Source organism: Macaca nemestrina, chromosome 7 (assembly GCF_043159975.1).
Source record: "Macaca nemestrina isolate mMacNem1 chromosome 7, mMacNem.hap1, whole genome shotgun sequence".
NCBI lineage: Eukaryota > Metazoa > Chordata > Mammalia > Primates > Cercopithecidae > Macaca > Macaca nemestrina.
Window position 1 is genome coordinate 33,958,789 of NC_092131.1, and position 23,488 is coordinate 33,982,276.

The 23,488-nt window shown below is 47.8% G+C and overlaps 3 protein-coding genes across 10 annotated transcripts in view; 2 read left to right on the plus strand and 1 right to left on the minus strand.

Annotated features, from left to right (window-relative positions):
* LOC105495806 (ectonucleoside triphosphate diphosphohydrolase 5 (inactive)) overlaps positions 1 to 2,298 on the plus strand; it is a 58,693-nt gene extending 56,395 nt beyond the window's left edge. Inside the window, exon 16 of the mRNA XM_071099875.1 lies at positions 1,886 to 2,298. Within this exon, the coding sequence (XP_070955976.1) occupies positions 1,886 to 1,918 (33 nt within the window). The 3' untranslated portion in view covers positions 1,919 to 2,298. The remainder of the gene's footprint in view (positions 1 to 1,885) is intronic.
* On the minus strand, positions 1 to 13,324 carry LOC105495805 (coenzyme Q6, monooxygenase). 8 transcript variants are annotated; one of them, XM_011765604.3, is made up of 12 exons: positions 13,016 to 13,323; positions 9,952 to 10,086; positions 8,036 to 8,094; positions 7,621 to 7,744; positions 5,252 to 5,382; positions 4,437 to 4,544; positions 4,291 to 4,353; positions 3,994 to 4,101; positions 2,096 to 2,298; positions 1,901 to 2,016; positions 1,565 to 1,731; positions 1 to 140 (listed from the first exon to the last, which is right to left on the minus strand). In XM_011765604.3, exons 1-12 carry the CDS (start codon positions 13,176 to 13,178, stop codon positions 111 to 113), a joined length of 1,407 nt encoding a protein of 468 aa, XP_011763906.1. In that variant the 5' UTR covers positions 13,179 to 13,323; the 3' UTR covers positions 1 to 110. The 8 variants fall into 8 exon arrangements, with proteins under 8 accessions (XP_011763906.1, XP_070955970.1, XP_011763905.1 ...); XM_071099869.1 differs by lacking the exon at positions 13,016 to 13,323 and adding an exon at positions 12,890 to 12,984; XM_011765603.3 differs by lacking the exon at positions 3,994 to 4,101 and having other exon boundaries at positions 13,016 to 13,324.
* The window catches only part of LOC105495804 (FAM161 centrosomal protein B), a 16,165-nt gene continuing 6,000 nt past the window's right edge, over positions 13,324 to 23,488 (plus strand). The window contains exons 1-5 of the mRNA XM_011765602.3: positions 13,324 to 13,538; positions 16,907 to 17,226; positions 18,620 to 19,170; positions 20,781 to 21,127; positions 22,777 to 22,904. Coding sequence (XP_011763904.3) covers positions 13,485 to 13,538; positions 16,907 to 17,226; positions 18,620 to 19,170; positions 20,781 to 21,127; positions 22,777 to 22,904 — 1,400 coding nt within the window. The 5' untranslated portion in view covers positions 13,324 to 13,484. The remainder of the gene's footprint in view (positions 13,539 to 16,906; positions 17,227 to 18,619; positions 19,171 to 20,780; positions 21,128 to 22,776; positions 22,905 to 23,488) is intronic.

Sequence of the window (23,488 nt, forward strand, 5' to 3'; positions counted from 1 at the left end):
TTCTAATGTAAAGTCAGTTTATTAAATTAAATAAGATCTTGAAAATATGTATGATGGGTCTTGGGGGAGGACGTTCTTTTTCATCAACATAATCTTTAGGAGAGGAGTACTCATTTGCTTGCAAAGGCCATAATCTGTTCCTGGAGAAAAAATATAAGTGAGTGAAACTCTTTAACACTGTAAGGTGAAGAAAATAATTATTGTAGATAATTCTCTACAGAATTATTATTGTAGATAATAATCATGTAGATATTCTTCCCAAGAGTCCCTGTTTTATTTCAGCTAAAAAAAGGAATATACAGCCGGGCGCGGTGGCTCAAGCCTGTAATCCCAGCACTTTGGGAGGCCAACACGGGCGGATCACGAGGTCAGGAGATCGAGACCATCCTGGCTGACACGGTGAAACCCCGTCTCTACTAAAAAAAAAAAATACAAAAACTTAGCCGGGCGAGGTGGCGGGCGCCTGTAGTCCCAGCTACTCGGGAGGCTGAGGCAGGAGAATGGCGTAAACCCGGGAGGCGGAGCTAGCAGTGAGCTGAGATCCGGCCAGTGCACTCCAGCCTGGGCGACAGAGCAAGACTCCGTCTCAAAAAAAAAAAAAAAAAAAAAAAAGGAATATATACGTATCTATAAACACATGTTTTGGAGACAGGGTCTCACTGTGTTGACTGGGCTGGAGTGCAGTAGTGTGATCATAGCTCACTGCAGCCTCAAACTCCTGGACTCAAGCACTCCTCCCTCCCCAGCCTCCTAAAGTGGTGGGATTACAGGCATGAGCCACTGCACCCAACAGAAAAAACGTATCTTTAAATGAAAGTTTTCAGGATGAAATCAGCCAAGCAGCGAAAGGAGCTTAAACATCTTCATCATTAGAAATCCCTATTCATTATTTTTTTTTTTTTTCCCCAAGAGACTGGTCTTACTCTGTCACCCAGTCTGAGTACAGTGATGTGATCATAGCTCACTGTAGCCTCAAACTCCTGGGCTTAAATGATCCTCTTGCCTGAGTGTCCTGAATAGCTAGGACTACAGGCATGTGCCACAACACTCCCTATTCACTATTCTTAAGCCCTTCTTATTAGTTACTACTTAGATGTGGGCTGTAACACCTAAAAGCCTAGCAAGTACTCTTCTGCTCGTAACCCTTGAGAAGGCAGACACATAAAGATAATAATTTTACAGCCAAGAAAATTAATTCAAAGAAATTAAGAGCTGTGAGCCAGCCGCAGTGGCTCATGCCTGTAATCCCAGCACTTTGGGAGGCCGAGGCAGGCGGATCACAGGTCAGGAGTTCAAGACCAGCTTGGCCAACATGGTGAAACCCCATCTCTACTAAAAATTTAAAAATTAGTCGGGTGTGGTGGCAGGTGCCTGTAATCCCAGCCACTTGGGAGGCGGAAGCAGGATAATCACTTGAACCTAGGAGGCAGAGGCTGCAGAAATTGTGCCACTGAACTCCAGCCTCGGCGATAACAGCAAGACTCTGTCTCAAAAAAAAAAAAAAAAAAAAAAAAAAAGAAATTGAGAGCTGTTTGCAAAGTCATTCCTCTGAGCAACCTCTTACTTTGAGTGGAGACACTGCATTTGTGGCCTGCAAGCCCCATGTCCTGAGCAACACAAGTGGGGCGGCACTGGTAGAATAGAGCCTTTTTAGTAAGTCTGTAGCAGCCAGAAGAGCAGTGTTGTGACGCTGTCTTTCCGTTTCATAACCTGTGAGGTGGCTCATGGAACCTGAAAGGCAGAGGAAAGATTAAATCCCTCATCCAATAATAAGGTTTTCTTCCCTCTCCTAGCAAGCCACCATATATATTTTATGTCCACTCCCTCTTGCTACTGTGGGCCCTGATTTTGCCTAACTATATGACCTCTGGATACTTCTCCACAGTACCTGAATCCTTACCTAAGTCCTTCCCATTGAAGGCTGCCGTACTGAGGTGATGGGCCAAGCTGGAGATATCCCCAAAGCCCATGTTGACACCCTGTCCTGCAAGCGGATGGACTCTGTGGGCTGCGTCCCTAAGAATAAAGCAGAGTTCAGGTGTGACGTCTGGCAGCAAGGTGAGAAGGGAGTGGCCCTGCTCTGTTATCATCTTACCCAATGAGCGCCACCCGAGGCCTGACGTACTCAGCAGCATGTCCCAACCCAAGAGGAAACAGAACTCGGCTTTTGGCATCCACCCTGGCTACGCTTGGGGGCAGCTGGCGAGCCGAGACCTTCGTGGGCTTCAGAAGGCCGACAGCATATTGCAGCATGGCACCAGCTGTGTCGATGAAGTCCGTGTGGTCAGCATCACTCCACTGAGCAGCACCAGCCACAAGACACACAAGGTGAAATTTGAGTAGCAGGGAATTAAAAATTCAACAAAGAAACCTTGTTTGTAACCAAAGCTTAGGCTAATGCTACCCAACTTGCCTACACTGATCTTGACAAGTGATAAGCCCCTCAAGTGCACAGCTCAACTTCTCATCGCTCCCCACAGGTTTTAAGATCAAGCCAAACTGCACATGAGCTGGCCCCTGCCTACTGCTGAGCTTCACCTTTCACTAGTCCCCACCCTCAATAACCATACACCGGCCACAGTATAGCTCATCACACAGTATCCTTCTACCTCCACGACTCTCCTCTGCTTAGAATGCCCGTCTCTATTTCATTAGGATAACACCTCAGAGCATCCAGAAGATGTCGCTTCTTTTTAACCCCTCCAGTCTTTCTCTGTGTTTCCTCCTGTATGCTTCCCCAGCATCCTATGCATACTTCTATCACTGTACGGAGATTGTCATTTACGGTCTTCCTCGCCTGACTATGAACTTCCTGAAAGCAGAAACTGTTCTCAGTATCTCCAGAGCCTGCTACATAGAAAGGACAATTAATGGTGAATGACTGCACTGCAGAGGTCCTAGACCTGTGCCAGGAATATATACTAAATGGCCCAGAGTGGGGTAGTGTTCACCATTTATCTCAGAATCCACTTCATTATGTTCAGTTCCTTTCATTATTGTTGCTACTACAGAGCAGTGGAGTCTAGTTCTTTGGTGTGAAGGTGGCAGGCTTTGAGTGTCATTTAGGCTCCAAAAGTAATACTGGTACCCCTATTATCCAAAGGCTGTGTCTACTCCAGAATAGTTATTAGTATTTGTTGAGCACCTACAATCTACTAAAGATGTTCCATGCATTTTACAAAAGTTCTCTCATTTTGAAAGTCTTCATTCAATCCTGAGAAGTTAGTGATACTATTTATATTTTTCAGGAAATGAACAGGTAGAACCAGTATTGAACCCACCTACTAAGCTTACTCTTAAGCCCCATGCTGATATTCGCTCAGCCTTTCCCTAGGAATACTTCCAATGAATTAGGCTTGAAAGGTTCAGGTAGCTGGAACCTAGCAGAACTGTTCCAAGTGATGCAAGTGTTACAGCTTCAAAAAAAGGCCAATGCTAACCACCACCCAGGCAGCTGTTTCAGTCAGCCTAACAGCAGCCCACAACCCTCAAAAGGTTATTATTTATTATTTCTATTGTTTTGCATTTCCCTGTATGCCCTCCTCCACATAATCCAGACCAAGCATTATAGTTACAAAGTACAAAGGGACAGCTGACTGGTTACTCCTTTTTCCTGACTCAAAACCACCTTTCTGGCTGGGCATGGTGGCTCACGCCTGTAATCCCAGCACTTTGGGAGGCCAAGGCAGGCAGATCACTTGAGGTCAGGAGTTTGAGACCAGCCTGGCCAACATGGTGAAACCCCATCTCTACTAAAAATACAAAAATTAGCCAGGCATGGTGGCACATGACTGTAGTCCCAGCTACTCGGGAGGCTGAGGCAGGAGAATCACTTGAACCCGGGAGGCAGAGATTGCACAGTGAGCCAAGATCGCACCACTGCACTCCAGCCTGGCAAGACTCTGTTTTTTGAAAAAAAAAAAAAAAAACAAAAACACATCTTTCTGTATGTCCTCCTGCAACACATCATTAGCTGGGTATATTGATACTCACAAAAGCAGAGTTAACAGCATCCACAAATTTTTCCTCATCCATGCTAACTAGCTGTGCTGCATGTTCATGGGACGTAGACCAAACCAAGGAACTCAAGGTGTCTGAAAGCTGTGTCAAAAGAACACCAATACCAAGAGCTAAGATTCTTCTGCACTTGGGAACTCTCAAGCATAAAAAGATAAGAAGGGAACTTACAACCAGCCTGGACAGATTCCCTTGAAACCAGAAAAAGGCTGAGAGAAAGGGAAGAGGAAAGGCTGCATGCATGTGGGCAGACTGACCAGAAGGACCTCTTACCGGGAGCAGAGCAATAGGCCCAGAGGGAAGAAATCTCTGCCAGGCTACGTTGTTTTCTGTGGCCTGCAACAGAGAGGAGAAAAGTTTCTCTGCGAAGTACCTAGTGCCTATGAATAGAGTCCCCAGATGGCAGCTCAGCATCTTACCTCTGATAAATGCAGAGTAGCCACAACAGCAGACTGGTCATAGTTCCAGCTCACATTCTGGATTCCAGCAGCCTGCCGTACTCCGGAGTTGTGACCATCTGCACCTATCTGCATGGACACACGAGCCTGCTAAGTCTTACAGCCTCTTCTTAAACTGCTTCAGAAGTTTTTCTCTGCCCCCTAAAGTTTCCTCCAGCTCTGATTGTTGGTGAGCCCATTCTGTGGCAGGATAATTCCATCAGGCCTGCTTCACTCAGAGCCCCTAGAGGCGGAGCCCCTGCACTGTGTCACCTCAGCCTCAGCCAACAAAGCCAAAGCTGGACATGACTCAAAAGGTGCCAGCCATGAGTTAAACTCAGCCAGGCCCTCCTGATATTTGAACTAGAGAGCAATAAGGAAAGTTTCAGTATGGGGCACACACTGGAGCTGAATAGTTCTGATGTAGGGTTAGGAATGGCTGCCATGCAAAAAGGGAAGCTTGTGAGCAGAAAGGAGAAAAATGAGAGGCAAGAGATCAATGACCACAGACTCCTCAGAGGGAAAGAACAGCCTCCATTCCCTACACTGTGGTGCCTGCCCTGTGAGGCCCAGCTATCTGTTATTTCATGACCTAAGACGGCCCATGAGATTGCTTCCTGTACAGAATTTAGGATGAGACCATCTCAACCTGAGCTGGCCTGAATGGGTACCAGTCCTTATAACCAAAAGCTTTGCCTAAAATTAAACTATAGCTTAGATCTAAAACCAGAGTCCCTAGAATCTAGGATAAGATGTAGATATACGAGACCCCTAGCAAAGTAAGAATCTTCAACTACCAACAATTTGGTCTGGAAGGTGCTGCCATCACCTAGGGTAATATGAACCCAAGGGCTGGAGTCTGCCATAGGAAATGGACAAGGCCAGGTATAGCGAATGGCTTTGCTCCTGTAGAGAACCGTCACTCGGTCTGGGGAGTTCAAAAGAGAGAAAAAAAAATTAGAAAGGCGGGCCACATAGGCTGAGGAAAAAGCCATAACTAAACCTAAAGCAAGGTCCCAGGACAGCAGTGTCTTATCATTTAAGATTTAAAAAAAAAAAAAAAAATCAGTAATTAATGCTATGGTCTGAGCTAATAAATGACAGAAGCCACAGAGGTAACTCAATGTCAAAAAAAGACACTGAAGTTCTCAGTGAACTCCGTCAGAGGCACTCTTTCTTACTGTCCACATGCTTCTGCGCCTCCATTTTCACTCTGCGCCTAAATGAGCCCGTGTGTGCTTTTACAGTAGACAAGCTGGGAATACCGTAGGCTGAAACAAATCCTAGACTACAAAATATTTTCTTCCAGCTGGAAACCATTTCATTTTTCTGGTCATAAAAACAATACGCTCTATAGCCAGGCACGGGTGGCTCATGTTTGTAATCCCAGCACTTAGGGAGGCTGAAGCAGTAGGATCACTTGAGCCCAGGAGTTCATGACCAGCCTGGGCAACATGGTAAAACCCCATCTTTACAAAAAATTAACCAGGCATGATGGTGCTCACCTGTAGTCCCAGTTAGTCAGGAGGCTGAGGTGAGAGGATTGCTTGAGCCACTGCACCCCAGCCAGGGAAAACAAAGCAAGACCTTGTCTCAAAACAAAACAAAACACTATCTCCAAAAACATCAGACTGTATACATCATTTACAGCTTTTTGTATGTCAGTCAGTCATACCCTCAACAAAGCGATTTAAATAATAATAGCTCGCTGTACAAGTTTGGACAACAAAGAAAGGTTAAAGTGGGGAAAAATCACCCTTAATGAAACTACTCAGAAACAACTGCAGTTACAGCTTTGGTGTATGGCTTTCCAGACAATTTCCTATGCATGTACATACACACACAAGTGTGATCATATGACCCAATATATTATGGAACAAATTTCTGAGTTATTAAATTTTAGATCCAAATTATCTTTAAAAGGTACATCGTGGTTCATTACATGAACTACTATTCAATATCAAAAAGCATTTAAGTTGCTTCCAATTTTTCTCTCTCTAGAACAGTAAGATATTTGCAAATCGCATAACTGATAAATTTATATTCAGAATATATAAAGAACTCCTATAACTCAAAAAGAGAAATAATCCAATTTAAAAACAGGCAAGGCTGGGCACAGTGGCTCATGCCTGTAATCCCAGCACTTTGGGAGGCCAAGGCTGGTGGATCACGAGGTCAGGAGATCGAGACCATCCTGGTGAACACTGTGAAACCCCGTCTCTACTAAAACTTCAAAAAAATTAGCCGGGCGTGGTGGCGGGCGCCTGTAGTCCCAGCTACTCAGGAGACTGAGGCAGGAGAATGGCATGAGAATGAACCAGGGGGGCGGAGCTTGCAGTGAGCGGAGATCGTGCCACTGCACTCTGGCCTGGGCAACAGAACAACACTCCGTCTCAAAAAAAAAACAAAAAACAGGCAAAAGATTTTGAACAGACATTTCTCCAAAGTGGATACACAAATGGCCAGTAAGGACACGAAAAGATACTTGGCATCATTAGTTATTAAGGAAATGCAACCACAACTACCATGAGATACCACTTCACTCTCAACAGGATGGCTACAGTTTTTTTTTTTAAAGAAGGAAAATAAGTGTTGGTGAGGATGTAGAGAAATTGGAACCGTTATATACTGTTCGGAAAGTGAAATTGCATAGCCTCTTTAGAAAAGTTTGGCAGCTTCTGAAAATATTAAACATAGAATTATTATATGACCCAGCAATTCCTAAGTATCCAGCACTGTGAAATAATCATCACAGAATTCCTTTTTTTGAGATGGAGTCTTGCTCTGTTGCCCAGGCTGGAGTGCAGTGGCATAATCTTGGCTCACTGCAAGCTCCACCTCCTGGTTCACGCCATTCTCCTGCCTCAGCCTCCCGAGTAGCTGGGTCTACAGGCACCTGCCACCGCGCCCGGCTAATTTTTGTTTTGTATTTTTAGTAGAGATGGGGTTTCACCATGTTAGCCAGGATGGTCTCGATCTCCTGACTTTGTGATCCGCCCGCTTTAGCCTCCCAAAGTGCTGGGATTACAGGTGTGAGCCACCACACCCGGCCATCAGAGGATTTCTTTATGGTGGACACTGAATATTGTAAAAGAGATCCTTTCTTCCAGTAAGTCCTAAGCAGTTCACTTCCCAATGAATGCAAGATGGAAGATGGGGGCCTCACCAGACACAGCCTCCAGCTGCTTAGTGAGAGCATGCATGATGACATCATTCTCCACAATATAGCCCATATCATCTAAATTATCCTTATCAAACATTATCAGGGCCTCTGAGCAGGCATCCCACACCTGGAAACACAAAAGGAAAGTTTGCATTAAAACCAAGAAGGAAACATCACTCCAATCAGAAACAATATTGCTTTCCCAAGTGACAGAGCAGAAAAATCACAATTGTCAGCCTCTCTGGCAGGAAAATATAAAATTAGAAGATTCTGGGAATGCTTCTCCCCACTTCGTCAGACTGTGAACCTTGTCTGATTCCTCTTACATTCACAGAACACTTGAAGAAAGTGGACTCCGATAGCTTAACACAAGACAGACCAAAACATCTTGACAAAATTGAAAAAGATAAAGGGGCACCTGCATTCGCCGAAAGGCTCTGTATCTCATGTTGCAGATATGGTCCCAGGCACCAAAACCTACAAAAGAAAGGATCTATAGACCAGAGTGACCTCACAGGGACCTGGGCTCCCCCTTGTCCCTCCATCCTGTTATGTAAAGGGTTGTTTTCAGTATTCTTCAATAATACTCTCCACTTCTATCTTGTTTGATGTTAGTACCTAAGCTACTCTGTTCCCCAGTTCCAGGTTGCATAGCATGAAAAACCACCCAGCTTCTGCCGGGCGCGGTGGCTCACGCCGGTAATCCCAGCACTTTGGGAGGCCGAGGCGGGCGGATCACGAGGTCAGGAGATCGAGACCATCCTAGCTAATACGGTGAAACCCCGTCTCTACTAAAAAATACAAAAAATTAGTCGGGCGTTGTGGCGGGTGCCTGTAGTCGCAGCTAATTGGGAGGCTGAGGCAGGAGAATGGCGTGAACCCGGGAGGCGGAGCTTGCAGTGAGCCGAGATCGCACCACTGCACTCCAGCCTGGGTGACAGAGCAAGACTCGGTCTCAAATAAATAAATAAATAAAGACCCAGCTTCCATGATCAAAAGGTCGAATCACATAAAGTAGGGGAAATAAAAAAAGAAAACTAAATCCATATTGTTCTTTTTCTTCATCATCCTATTGAAGTTATAAAACTCCTAAAGGCAATTTTTAAAAAATTATTTTTACAAAGGATTTCTAGAAACTTAAAACCATTTGTCTTTTCTTTTTTTTTTTTTTTTTTTTTGAGACGGAGTCTCGCTCTGTCGCCCAGGCTGGGGTACAGTGGCCGGATCTCAGCTCACTGCAAGCTCCGCCTCCCAGGTTTACGCCATTCTCCTGCCTCAGCCTCCCGAGTAGCTGGGACTACAGACGCCCGCCACCTCACCGGGCTAGTTTTTTGTATTTTTTAGTAGAGACGGGGTTTCACCGTGTTAGCCAGGATGGTCTCAATCTCCTGACCTCGTGATCCGCCCGTCTCGGCCTCCCAAAGTGCTAGGATTACAGGCTTGAGCCACCACGCCCGGCCCATTTGTCTTTTCTTTTTCAAGATACAAGGTCTCGGTATATTGCCCAGGCTGGACAAACTCCCGGGCTCAAGTGATCCTCCCATCTCAGCCTCCCTAGTGGCCAGGACTACAGGTACACATGACTGTGCCTGGCACTATTTTTTATTTTTTAGCTCTTCATAGCGCTGAACAGATTTATTCACTGAGGAAATATTTACTGATCACCAACTATGTGCCAAATACAGTAAAGTGGGAAACCAAATGGACAAAGTCCCTGGCCTTCTGCAGTTAACATTCTACTTGGAGAGATGGACAATAAAAAACAAACACATAATATAATGCCAGGTAGTAGTAAGCATTATGAAGAAAAATAGAGCAGGGAAAGGGGCTAGAAAGTGATGGAAGAGTTTAATTTGAGATAGGGTGATTACAGACAGGATGGCCTGAGGGAAATATCCAGCAGACCTAATGACAGTTTGCTAACTGGTTCCACGTGTACACATTATTCATCTGCACCCCAAGAGCATTTCACATGCAAGCTCCCTAGCTTGCTAGAGGGGCTTGACTCAGGATGAAGAGAGCACTGCTATTCAAAGTGAATGTTCATGATTAGTTCATATGATTTCAGTTCCACCAATTCATAATGACACAACATCACAAGTGAAGTCAACATGATGGACCCACATGCCTCAAGGATGCATTCCTGACAGGGAGTTGATGCAGTGGCAATTGCAGGGGTCCACATCTGCATTAGACTACCAATCCCACCCCCTCTCCACCCACCTCAGTGAGTTCCCTCCTTGTCAGAGGCTCTGATGACTCTGCCCCATGGGATACATTAGAAAGCTGAGTGGGAAAGGAGACTGGATCTTTGAAGGAGGATCTTCTACTCACTACTGAGAAGCGTTGCAGAGCCAGGAGAAATGGAGCTGACCCTGTTGCTGTAAGTTTCTGACAATTTCTCCAATACTTTCTTTGGACCCGCTTCTAGCAACAGGATTTTCTTGTCATGAAAGTGAATATCATACCCTAAAAAAATAAAAAAATAAAAAATTTATATCATTTCAGGAAAATCAAGTATTTCTTTTCCCATTACCAAGAGAAACAACAGAGTAACTACTTAACCCTTAGAGTATGAATTTCTTACAGAGAACATAAAGTAAACACTATACCCATGCAGAGTCCTAAGCAATAACATACACCACCATTTTAGCCATGAGAACCACCCGGCCCACAACTGTAAGGCTTCTCCAAAGACCACTACATGCCACGTGCCAAGAAGCAAGTAATGGCAAACACCTAACTAGCAAATGAAACGCCCTAGAAAGGAAAAATGAAGTGAAAAAGTTATAGTATTTAAACACCAGTTCTTTCCAATCTCGAGTATTAAAGTCACTAAAAATTACAACTCCTGTTCAAAAGAAAAAGTGGAATAAATAAGCAAAATTCAATGCAGTCTCAAGATTAAACCAAGAATAAAGAATTACGAGTTTATAAAGGCTGGTGAGGTGGCTCACACCTGTAATCCCAGCAGTTTGCAGGCCAAGGTGGGCAGATCACCTGAAGTCAGGAGTTCGAGACCAGCCTGGCCAACATGGTGAAACCCCGTCTCTACTAAAAACACAAAAAAATTAGCCAGGCGTGATGGCGGGCACCTGTAATCCCAGCTACTCGGGAGGCTGAGGCAGGAGAATCACTTGATCCTGGGAGGCAGAGGTTGCAGTGAGCCAAGATTGTACCATTGCATTCCAGCCTGGGCAACAAGAGCAAAACTCCATCTCAAAAAAAAGAATTAGAGTTTATAAAAGAAAAGGTGGGCCAGGCATGGTGGCTCATACCTGCAATCTTAGCATTTTGGGAGGCCGAGGTGGGAGGATCGCTCAAGCCCAGGAGTTCAAGACCAGCCTGGGCAACATAGCAAGACCCTGTCTCTACAAAAATATATATTTTTAAAAACTAGCTAGGCATGGTGGCACACCTGAGCCATGTTTGTGCAACTGCACTCCTACTTGGGGGACAGAGTAAAACCCTGTCTCAAAAACTAAAAAAAAAAACAAAAACAAAAACAAAAAGGTCAGGCACAGTGGGTCACGCCTGTAATCCCAGCACTTTGGGAGACCGAGGCGGATGGATCACTTGAGCTCAGGAGTTTGAGACCAGCGTGGGCAACATGGTGAAACCTCATCTCTACTAAAAACACAAAAATTAGCCGGGTGTGATGGCGGGCGCCTGTGGTCCCAGCTCCTCAGAAGGCCGAGGCAGGAGAATCACTGGAACCCGGGAGGCAGAGGTTGCAGTGAGCTGGGATCCTGCCACTGCACTCCAGCCTGGGTGACAGAGTGGAGACTCTGTCTCAAAACAAAAAAAGTTAGCTCCAGCCATACAGACAGTGAGTGGCCCCTCTTGCTGCAGTACCACAGGAGCTTTTGCTGTGGAGGATGGGGCACCGGGACACACTCTGTAGAGGGCATTAGCTTCTTCTCTTTTTTTGAGACAGAGTCTCCACTCTGTCACCCAGGCTGGAGTGCAGTGGCACAATCTCGGCTCACTGCAACCTCCCCCTTCCAGTTCCAAGCAATTCTCCTGCCTCAGCCTCCCAAGTAGCCATGAGAACCACCCTGTTACAGAAGGTCTATGATCTGCTTTAAGTTAAATTTTGTGTATCTTGTGAGATGAGGATCATAGGGTGGAATTGCTGCCCTCAGACCAGGGTGTCCAATCTTTTGGCTTCCCCAGGCCACAATGGAAGAATTGTCTTGGGTCACATATAAAAAACACTAATACTAATGATAGCTTAGGAGCTTAAAAAAAAAAAAATCACAAAAAATATCTCATAGTGGGCCGGGCATGGTGATTCATGCCTGTAATCCCAGCACTTTGGGAGGCAGGGGCAGGTGGATCACGAGGTCAGGAGTTCGAGACCAGCCTGGCCAATATAGTGAAACCCCGTCTCTACTAAAAATACAAAAATTAGCCAGGTGTGGTGGCGCGTGCCTGTAATCCTAGAGGTTGCAGTGAGCCGAATCCGTGCCATTGTACTCCATCCTGGGCAACAAGAGCGAAACTCCGTCTGGGGGATGGGGCGGGGGGAAGTGAAAAGACTACAAAATGGAAGAAAATATTTGCAAGTCATTTATCAGATAAAGGACTTGTATACAGAATAAACAAAATAATGGCCAGGCAGGGTTGTTTATGCCTGTAATCCCAGCACTTTGGGAGGCTGAGGCGGGTGGATTGCTTGAGCCCAGGAGTTCCAGACCAGCCTGGGCAACATAGTGAGGCCTCGTCTCTACAAAAAAATACAAAAATCAGCCGAGTGGTGGCGCATGCCTGCAGTCCCAGCTATTTGGGAGGCAGAGGCAGGAGAATCAATTGAGCCAGGGAGGTTGAGGCTACAGTGAGCTGTGATCGTGCCACTGCACTGCAGCCTGGGCACAGAGGAAGACCCTGTCTCGAAAAATAAATAAAAATGACTCTTCCACTCAGTATTCAAAAGACAAACTGCTCAATTAAAAACCGGGCAAAGGGTCTGAATAGGCATTTTTCCAAAGAAGACACAAATGACCAAAAAACATGTGAAAGGATATTCAACATCATTAATCATTAGGGAAATACAAATCAAAACCTGAAGATCCCACTTTACTTACACCCACTACAATGTCTATAAACAAAAAGACAATGACAAGTACTGTCCAGGATCTGGAGAAACTGGAACTCTCATATATAAATAACCCCGGGAAGGCCTGCTTTCCCAAGAGTAGAACAGACTCAGAACGCCCCTCCCACTTTTGACCCTACTGGGCCCTGAAGGACCACACGCATTCCAGCCTGCCCTGGGGTTCCTCTAGGAGGGCAGGGGAGAAACTGTCTTTGGACAAGTCGTGCTAGGGCTCTCACGGCTCTCATCGTGCCTCCGCGGCCCAGTGTCCCGCCACTAGTAGCCTGGAGAGGAGCTTACCCAAGGCACAGGCCATTGCAGCGCCCACCAGGCCTCCACCCGACACCACCACGTCATACACGGTGTCTGTTGAGGCGCCGGACCACCTGCGGCAGGACACCAGCGGGCTGCTGTAGGCAGCTGCACCCACAGCCCCGCATCGGCTCACGAGCCGGGCGGCCATGGTGCAGACCTGCGCCGTCGCACTCAGGCCTCCGGCAGGCCCAACTAGGTAGTGCTTCCGGAGCAGAGCACTCCAATCCCGTCCCGCTTCAACGGCGCCCTCAGAACCGGAAATAAAATGCGCGAAGAGAATAGGCCAATCGGAAAACGAACTTTGCCTCCTCGGGCGGGATGGATCGGAGGTTGCCCTGGAAGCCAATCAGACGCCAAAGCTAGAAAGGGGTGGACCCTGGTTCCGCACAGCTAGCGCTGCCGCCGCTGCTGCACCTATCGCTGTCACAGCCGCTGCTGCCTCTGTCCAGCCGAAATGACCGTGGAGAGGCCTGAGGGAGCCCCCGGAGGCGCGGAGGGGAGCCGTCAGGTGAGGAGGGAAAGAGAAGGGAGGAAGCGGGACTGCCCCGGGGAAAGGAATCCCAGAGAGGAAACTGTTTGGCGTTGCCTTGGAAACAGACAGCAGGGGCGTGTCACGGAGGGGCGTGGGGTTAAAATGAGCGTTTAGGGACCAGGAGGCGGATTCTGATTTGCAGACCTGAACCTCTCGGACTTTATACGAGGCTCCTTATAGGCAATGTCACATAAGTTTTCGCTTATCCTGTTAGTACTCTATGACCAATTGTCGTCCGTTTTTTGTAGAAGAGAAAACTGAGGCACAAAAAGATTAAGAAAATTGCCCCCCACATTTGACCGAGGTGGTGGCTCACGCCTGTAATCCCAACACATTGGGAGGCAGAGGCGGGTGGATCACCTGAGGTCAGGAGTTCGAGACCAGCCTGGCCAACATGGTGAAATCCCGTCTCTACTAAAAATTAAAAAAAAAAAAAAAAAAAAGGCCAGGCGCGGTGGCTCACGCCTGTAATCCTAACACTTTGGTAGGCCGAGGCAAGCGGATCACAAGGTCAAGAAATCGAGACCAGGCTGGTTTCCATGGCAAAACCCCCGTCTCTACTGAAAATACAAAAATTAGCTGGGCATGGTGGCGCACGCCTGTAGGCCCAGTTACTGGGAAGTTTGAGGCAGGAGAATCGCTTGAACCCGGGAGGCGGAGCTTACAGTGAGCTGAGATCGCACCACTGCACCCCAGCCTGGCGACAGAGCGAGACTCTGTCTCAAGAAAAAAAAAAACAACCAGGTGTGGTGGCGCCTGCCTCCAGTGATCCACCAGCCAAGGCCTTCCAAAGTGCTAGGATTACCGTGAGCCAGTGTGCCTGGCGGACCCTAAACTCTTAAAGACAGAAAGTAGACTTGCGGTTGCTTAGGGCTGGTGGGGTGGGGTGTGGATGGTTAGGGGAAATAGGGAGTGACTACTAAAGAGTATGGCGTTTATTTTAGGGGCGATGAAGGTGTTCTAAAATTGTGATGGTAGTTGCACAATTCTGTGTATATACCAAAACCACTGAATTGTACACTTTAAATGAGCGAATATATTGTATAGAAATTATATCTTAATAACGTTGTCTTTAAAAAAAAAAGAAAAAATGTGCCCAAGATTGCACACTCTTTGTAGCAGAGCCAGGGCTAGGGTGCATACATACCTCTGACTCTTACCCTGGATTTTAGTAAGGCTGGCTCCTCATCAATCAATTGTCAATTCAAAGTTCCTCCACAATGAAAAATAAAAATCAGCCCAGGACTGAGGAAGTATAACTCAGACTGTCATAGGCATAGATAATGCCAACAGCAAGAGCATCAGGAAACAGTGTTTCAGGTCCATACTATAGGTGCAAAATTACTAACACTCCTTCTTCCAAATTATACTGCTTACTGATCAATTAGTTACCCACCCTACTTTATTCTTCTCACCTTTTGAATAAGAATTGCCTTTGGGCGGGGCCCAGTGGCTCACACCTGTAATCCCAGCACTTTGGGAGGCCAAGGCAGGCGAATCATTTGAGCTCAGGAGTTGGAGACCACCCTGGGCAACATGGTGAAACCCCGTCTCTACAAAAAATTAAAAAATTAGCCAGATGTGGTGGCGCGTGCTGTAGTCCCAGCTACTCGGGAGGCTGAGGTGGGAGGATCATCACGTGAGCTCAGGAGGTTCAGGCTGCAGTGAGGCATGATTGCACCACCGCACTCCAGAACCTGGGTGACAGAGCAAAATCCTGCCTAAAAAAAAAAAAAAAAAAAAAAGCTCAATCATTCACTTATTAAATTGTCCCCACTTCATGACAACACCATTCCAGAATCAATCAGGGAAGCTGGCCAGCCGTATAAAAATCACACCCCCGACCCTAAGTTCCCTATGTTTTCCGTAGTGTCCTGCAGCAAGTTAATAAACCTAACTGATGTACCGATTACAAGTACATTCTTAATAACCTTCATCTGATAGACTTTTATCAACCAAAAAGCTTTCCATAGGCACTTTTTTTTTTTTTTTTTTTTTTGAGACGGAGTCTCGCTGTCTCCCAGGTTGGAGTACAGTGGCGCGATCTCGGCTCACTGCAAGCTCCGCCTCCCAGGTTCACGCCATTCTCCTGCCTCAGCCTCCGGAGTAGCTGGGACTACAGGCGCCCGCCACCGCACCCGGCTAATTTTTTGTATTTTTAGTAGAGACAGGGTTTCACCACATTAGCCAGGATGGTCTGGATCTCCTGACCTCTTGATCCGCCTGCCTTGGCCTCCCAAAGTGCTGGGATTACAGGCATGAGCCACGGTGCCCAGCTGGCACTCCATCTTTTTATAACCTCACAGTCGTTTATGGTTTTCACGGAATTTATTATCATCTTATGTTGTCTGTCTTCTCTTACTACAGTGTAGGCTTCAAGGGAGTAAGGATCTTGTTTGTCTTGTTCTCAGCCAAATGCCCAGTGCACATCAGGCACCCAGTAAATATGGTATGAATGAATGGAGTACTGAAAAAGTTAATTGTGTGTCCCGCTTCTTAGGACGTTGCTCTTCCAGCCAGACCATACTGTCTCTCTTGTTAATCATCCATTCCTTTTTTTTTTTTTTTTTTTTTGAGATGGAGCTTCGCTCTTGTTACCCAGGCTGGAGTGCAGTGGTGTGATCTCATCTTACTGCCACCTCAGCCTCCCAGGTTCAAGCGATTCTCCTGCCTCAGCCTCCCCAGTAGCTGAGGTTACAGGCACCCACCACCACACCCAGCTAATTTTTGTATTTTTGTAGAAATGGGGTTTCACCATGTTGGTCTTGAACTCCTGACCTCAGGTGATCCACCTCCCTCAGCCTCCCAAAACACCAGGATTACAGGCGTGAGCCACTGCTTCCGGCCATCATCCATTCCTTGACAGAGTGCAAATTAGCTAGAACATGAGGAAAGCAGAGGAGTAGAGACAAGGGAAGGGGGAGAAGGAAGATGAGCAAGAAGTAGGTACAACCCAAGTAAGGCAGAGTGCGGCCATCATCATGGGCAGGATTCCTGGAGTGCAGGGGTCAGAATGCATGGTACAGGTGAGGTGCTCTGTAAAAGCTTACTGCACTGTATGGCGTAGGGAACCAACTTCAGCTCTTCACTTCCCTCTCCATCCCTTCAGTGAAGCGCACTTCATAGACCAAGTTGTGAAATGTCTTTAGAGCAAGAAACACATCTTATTTTTAAAAATTCCTCCCCAAGTATTGGGATTACAGGGATGAGCCAGCGCACCTGGCAGACCCCAAATTCTCCCCAGTCCCTAATATACAGAGGCTTGTTCAAAGTGAAATTAAGTTACGATTTGAATACCTTTGAAATCATTGTTTCACTCACAGCCTATTTCTATTCTATTGTAGATATTTTCCCCCGAATCCTCCCCAGACACAGAGGCAGGAAAGGAGCTGTCTGGGGATGGGCTGGTTTTGCCCAGGGCCAGCAAACTTGACGAGTTCCTCAGCCCAGAGGAGGAGATAGATTCTACTTCTGACTCCACTGGGAGCTTTTACCAGACCTTGCAGGTACTGAAACAGAAAGGCAGAGCGTGTCTGTTGGAGTCTGTCTTTCAGTCTGACCCGGAGAGTGATGAAAGCCTCTCTGAAGATGAGGAGGGCCTGGAGAGCTTCTTCCGAGACAAGGGCAGGGGCAAGGTACAGGTCCAGCGCCCCCAGGCTCTGAGGTAAGGCACTGCAGCTCCACGGCTGCCTCACTCCACACCTCCACACAGGTCACATCGTGTCTCTGGGCTTCATCTTCCTCTGTAAAGCAAAGAGCACTTCTGCAAGTTGCCATTTACTGAGGCTGTAGCTCAGAATCAGCTTTTGATTCCAAACAGGTGTTCCGATTCCTCCCCAGGAATCCTAAATCACTTTGGGCAACACTTAGTCCAGTGATACCCTGGAATTAATTAAAGGGAAGCCTTTCCTCAGGCGCAGTGGCTCACACCTGCACTCCCAGCGTTTTGGGAGGCTGAGGCAGGCAGATCACTTGAGGTCAGGAATTCGAGGCCAGCCTGGTCAACATGGTGAAACCCCGTCTCTACTAAAAATACAAAAATTAGCCACTCATCGTGGTGTGTGCCTGTAATCCCAGCTACTCAGGAGACTGATGCACGAGAATCCCTTGAGCCCAGGAGATGGAGGTTGCAGTGAGCTGAGATCATGCCACTGCACTCCAGCCTGGGCGACAGAGCAAGACTCTGACTCAACAAATAAAAATAAAATAAAAAATGGGCCGGGCATCATGGTTTACGCCTGTAATTCCAGCACTTTGGGAAGCTGAGGTGGGTGGATCATGAGTTCAGGAGTTCAAGACCAGCCTGGCCAAAATGGTGAAACCCCATCTCTACTAAAAATATAAAAAAATTAGCCGGGCGTGGTGGCGGGTGCACGTAATTGCAGCTGCTCAGGAGGCAGAGGCAGAGAATTGCTTGAACCTGGGAAGTGGAGGTTGCAGTGAGCCAAGATCACGCCCAGCTTGGGCAACAGTGCAAGACTCCATCTCAAAATAAATAAATAAATATTGAAAAATAAAAAAAAATACAGGGAAGCCTTTCCTAAATACACTTTCCCTGAGAATGACAACAAAGTACCTTTATCTTGGTCAAGTCTTAGAAAGTAAATATTTAATGAGATAAAGTATACATTATCTCATTACCTTATCTCATTTAATATTTACTTTCTCCTCCAATAACCTGGTTAGTAGACATTAATTTTTGTCATTCTATGTAGGAGGAAATTGAAGTTTTAACAGAACCTTGCTCAAAGTTTGGAGCAAGATTTAAACCCAAGTCTGTCTGACTCTCAAGCTCTACTCTGCTCATTGTTCTCTCTCTCATATGAAATATTAGAGTGCAAAGTGGCAGTTTTGGGATCAATTCTGAGAAGAGACTTTCCTTTAGGGCTGCCAGGATTGTCTGTGGGAAGGTCATGGACATAGAGGCCTGTGGGGCTGTGGTGTTAGGTCAAGCAGCCAGCTGTGACCAGTGGGAAGGGACGACTGGGGAGGAGGTCTGGAGGGAGCAGGGCCTCCTGACTGCCCTGTCCTCCACACGTGGATCTGCTTTCTTCCAGGTGTGGCTCCACAAGGCGCTGCAGCTCCCTGAGCAACCTTCCCTCCAACATTCCCAGGGCTCCGACCCAGCCACCCTCAGGCTCCCGGCCTTCCTCCCAGCACAGAAGTGTCAGCTCCTGGGCATCATCCATTACTGTCCCTCGGCCATTCCGCATGACACTGCGCGAGGCCCAGAAGAAGGCCGAGTGGCTGGGCTCACCTGCCTCCTTTGAGCAGGAGAGGCAGCGGGCCCGGAGGCAGGGTGAGGAAGAGGCTGAGTGCCACAGGCAGTTCCGGGCACAGCCTGTGCCTGCACATGTCTACCTGCCCCTCTACCAAGAGATCATGGAGCGCAGCGAGGCCCGAAGGCGGGCAGGGATTCAGAAGAGGAAGGAACTGCTCCTCTCTTCTTTGAAGCCCTTCAGCTTCCTGGAGAAGGAGGAGCAACTAAAGGAAGCTGCTCGACAGAGAGACTTGGCTGCCACAGCTGAAGCCAAGATCTCCAAGCAGAAGGCCACCAGAAGGATCCCCAAGTCCATTCTGGAGCCAGCCCTTGGGGATAAACTCCAGGGTAAAGACATCCTTGCCACCTTGCTACCTCCTGCCTTGGGGTACCAATTCCACCGTAGGGATTTAGTCAGGGCCCAGGGGTTGGCCTGGCTTGGAGATTTGCTGCTTGGGTGGACCCACTAGAGGCTGCACGTTTAGTGCAGGCCATCGGGGAGGGTTAGGTCTGTCTACACAATAGGGGCCTGTATGGAGTAAGGACTGAAAGGTCCCACAGTGTCCCCAAGGCTCGTCCTGTTGACAGCTGAGTGAATGCACATGAGGGCCTCTGCACCAGCAGAGGTGCAGGAATAGAGAACCAGTGAGACACCTGAGGACCAGCTTGGGCTCATGCCACCACCAGCATACTGCCCTGAGATGCTCCCCCACGGCCCCTTCATCCTGGTGAGGTGGCGTCAGTCACTGAAATTACCTGGGGGATGATTATTTACACATTTCAAAAAGTATAGCTCCAAATAAGGGGCTCAGGCTTTATTCACTTTTCAGTGGCATGTGCCGTGCTCCAGGCACTGTGCCATGGTGAACACACAGACATGGAGTTTGTAGACATGTGAGGACAACAGATAAACACAAATGCATACAAACGTGGTGAGTTATTTACAAGGATTAAAGGGGGAAGCATGGAAACATATATCAGAGGGACCTAACCCGGGGATTGGTGAAGGAAGGGAGCAGTTAGGGAAGGTCCCCTAAGAAAGTGGGCCCTGGGGCTGAACTAAAGGAGGGGCGAAGAGGGAGGAGAAGTGGAACAGGCAGAATGTGGCATGGAGGGGAGAGAAAGTGGAGCATCTGCAAGGGCTGGAAAGGTAGAGGGCTGAGAGAAGAGGGAGTGGGAAGGGAGAGGCAGACATGGGCTAGACATGAGGAGCTTTGCAAGCCACGCTAGCGAGTCTGGACTTCATCCCAAGGGCACAGGGGAGCCACTGAGGGACTGAGGCAGGGTGACCCACGATCAGAAATCTAGTTCAGAAGGATCCTTCTGATTGCTGTGTAGATGATCCAAGAGGGCAGCAAGACTGGAGGGCTACTGAGCCAAGAGGAAGCTATTTCACCATTCAATTGAGAAATTATGCAGCTGGTTGCAGGGATGAAGAAAAGAGGATGGACTGGAGAGAGGTTAAAGAGGAGGAAGTGACAACTTGTGACTGATGAGAGACACGGAGGAGTCAGTGATGTGGGCAGAGGGCCTGGGCAGCTGGGTGGATGGTGGGGCCTTTCTCTGAGATGGGGAAACATGGGAGAGGAGCAGCTGGCCCACTTCCTCTGCTTCATCTGTAAAGAAGCAGTCGTAGAAAGTGCTCAGTGAGTGTAGCTGGTCGCTGCTTCTGCAGCCTGACTGGCACAGGCAGTGGTGTTCTGGATGACATTTATTAACAAGCTCTCCAGAAAAAAGCAAGCAAGCTGGTTTGTAATGTTTGTTATTTTCTGTGGCATAAATAGGCCTATTAAGGCCATCTGCAAGCATCGCACAGGATGTTAACGTGTCAGAATTCCCGAAAAGTTCATAGTTGCCTCCAGTACACTTACGGCTAGTGTGTAAAAGAGGGAAAGTTCTCCAACCCTGTAGGTTTCATGCCTGGTCCTTTCTTACCCATCACCATCCTGTCTCCACAGAAGCTGAGCTCTTCAGGAAAATTCGCATCCAGATGAGAGCCCTGGACATGCTCCAGATGGCCTCTTCCCCTATCGCCTCCTCTGGTAACCGGGCTAACCCCCAGCCCCGCACAGCCACCCGAACCCAGCAGGAAAAGCTTGGGTTTCTGCACACTAACTTTGGATTCCAGCCTCGGGTGAATCCCATAGTCCCTGACTATGAGGGCCTTTACAAGGCCTTCCAGAGAAAAGCAGCCAAAAGAAGAGAAACCCAAGAGGCCACTCGCAACAAGCCCTTCTTGCTGAGGACCTCCAACCTGCACCACCCTCAGCGGCCTTGCGATGCTGCCACCACCGGAGGGAGGCCGGTGAGAGCCCAGGCAGCTGTGGGAGGGTCAGGGCTAAGGCCTGAAATACAGGGTGGGGCCAGGTCTTTCTGGAAAGCACTTCTCAACAAGGATTTCCTATCTTTTTTAAACACCAGCTCAGTTATAAACAGATTCACTTTCCTATAAACTCCAGACCACAGCCCAGCTTGGGCAACATAGAGACCCCATCTCTTCAAAACAAAACAAAACAAACATTTGCCACACGTGGTGGCATGTACCTGTAGTTCAAGCTATTCAGGAGGCTGAGGTGGGAGGACCACTTGAGCCTAGGAATTTCTGGCTGCAGTGAGCCAAGATGACGCCACTGTACTCCAGCCTAGGCAACAGAGTGAGACCCCATCTCAAAACAACAACAAAAAACAGGCCGGGCATGGTGGCTCACGCCTCTAATCCCAGCACTTTGAGAGGCTGAGGAGGGCAGATCATCTGCGGTCAGGAGTTTGAGACCAGCCTGGCCAACATGGCAAAACCCCATCTCTAATTTTGATAAAAATACAAAAATTGGCCGGGCGCGGTGGCTCAAGCCTGTAATCCCAGCACTTTCGGAGGCCGAGAGGGGCGGATCACGAGGTCAGGAGATCGAGACCATCCTGTCTAACCCAGTGAAACCCCGTCTCTACTAAAAAAAAAATACAAAAAACTAGCCGGGCGAGATGGCGGGCGCCTGTAGTCCCAGCTACTCGAGAGGCTGAGGCAGGAGAATGGCGTGAACCCAGGAGGCAGAGCTTGCGGTGAGCTGAGATGTGGCCACTGCACTCCAGCCTGGGCGACAGAGCGAGACTCCGTCTCAAAAACAAAAACAAAAACAAAAAATACAAAAATTAGCTGGGTGTGGTGGCGGGCGCCTGTAATCCAAGCTACTCCAGAGGCTGAGGCAGGAGAATTGCTTGAACCTGGGAGGCGGAGGTTGCAGTGAGCTGAGATTGCACCACCGCACTCCATCCTGGGCAACAAGAGTGAAAGTTCATCTCAAAAACAGAACAAAACAAAAACAAACCATAGGGACACTCCTCTTCCTCCCTTGCTCTAGAAGGATTTCACAGAAATAAGTCCAAGCAGGCCTGAGAGGCAAGGAGTTGGGATCAGTTGTTGATGTTCCTATACCAATTCCAAGGAACTCTTCTCATTTGACTAAAAACTTTAGGATTGATATCCAAGTCTTGGCTTGGTTATGAAACTTGAGATCTCATTATCCTTGCCTTATTCCCAGGAAAAAAAAAAAGATTCTCATTTTCAGTCCTTCAGTTAAATTGAATCCTAGTAAAGATAGAAAACGGCTGGGCGTGGTGGTTCACACCTGTAATCCCAGCACTTTGGGAGGCCAAGGCGGGTGGATCACCTGAGGTCAGGAATTCGAGACCAGCCTGACCAACATGGTGAAACCCTGTCTCTGCTAAAACTGCAAAAATTTAGCTGGGCGTGGTGGCTCACAACCTGCATAGTCCCAGCTATGTGGGAGGCTGAAGCAAGAGAACTGCTTGAACCAGGCAGGCGGAGGTTGCAGTGAGCCTCGATTGGCCACTGCACTCTAGCCTGGGCAAAAGAGCGAGACGAGACTCTGTCTCAAAAAAAAAAAAGAAACTAATCACACATGCTGTCCCACCAATACCAGCCTTTGTTTCTTCTAGGATTCCCCACAGCCACCAGCTCCACCCCTGCCAAGGAGTCGTTCTCTGAGTGGCCTTGCTTCCCTCTCTGCCAACACTCTCCCTGTGCACATCACAGATGCCACCAGGAAGAGGGAATCTGCAGTCAGGTGAGTGGTCAGGCTGCACAAGACCCATGCTCTGATTCTGGCCCCAAATGCTGGAAACTTCCCTACTGAGGGGCCTCCTTTCCTGTTATCAGAGACACCTCAAGGGGTCAAAGGGAATTTTCTGATCAGGACAGGAACAATTGCGGTTCTCCACACCTGGTGCTTGGAGAACAGCTAGCCATCATTCAGCACATATTCACAGTGGGCTTATTCTGTGCCAGGCACAGTGTTAAGGCTGGAGATCTTAGAGAACCTACAGTTTATTATCTAGTCTGAAATAGAGAAAAGCAAAGAAGCAATGGCCGTATTTTTTGAGTAGTGCAATGATTGGGGGTAGAGGGGACTGTGAGGGCACTGGGCAGCCTGGAGCAGGGGGTCTTGTCTTGTGGAATAGATGTCTAAAGTGAAACCTGAAACCTGAAGAACAAGGAAGAGTTGGCCAGACAAAGCCTGGAGAGAAGGAAGGTTCCAGACAGAACATGGATAAAAGCCCATGGATGAGAGGAAGGGAGTAATGAGGAACAAGAATTCAGAGAAGCATGCTAGCAGGTGGCTGAAGTTGCCACAAAGATGAGACATCCATT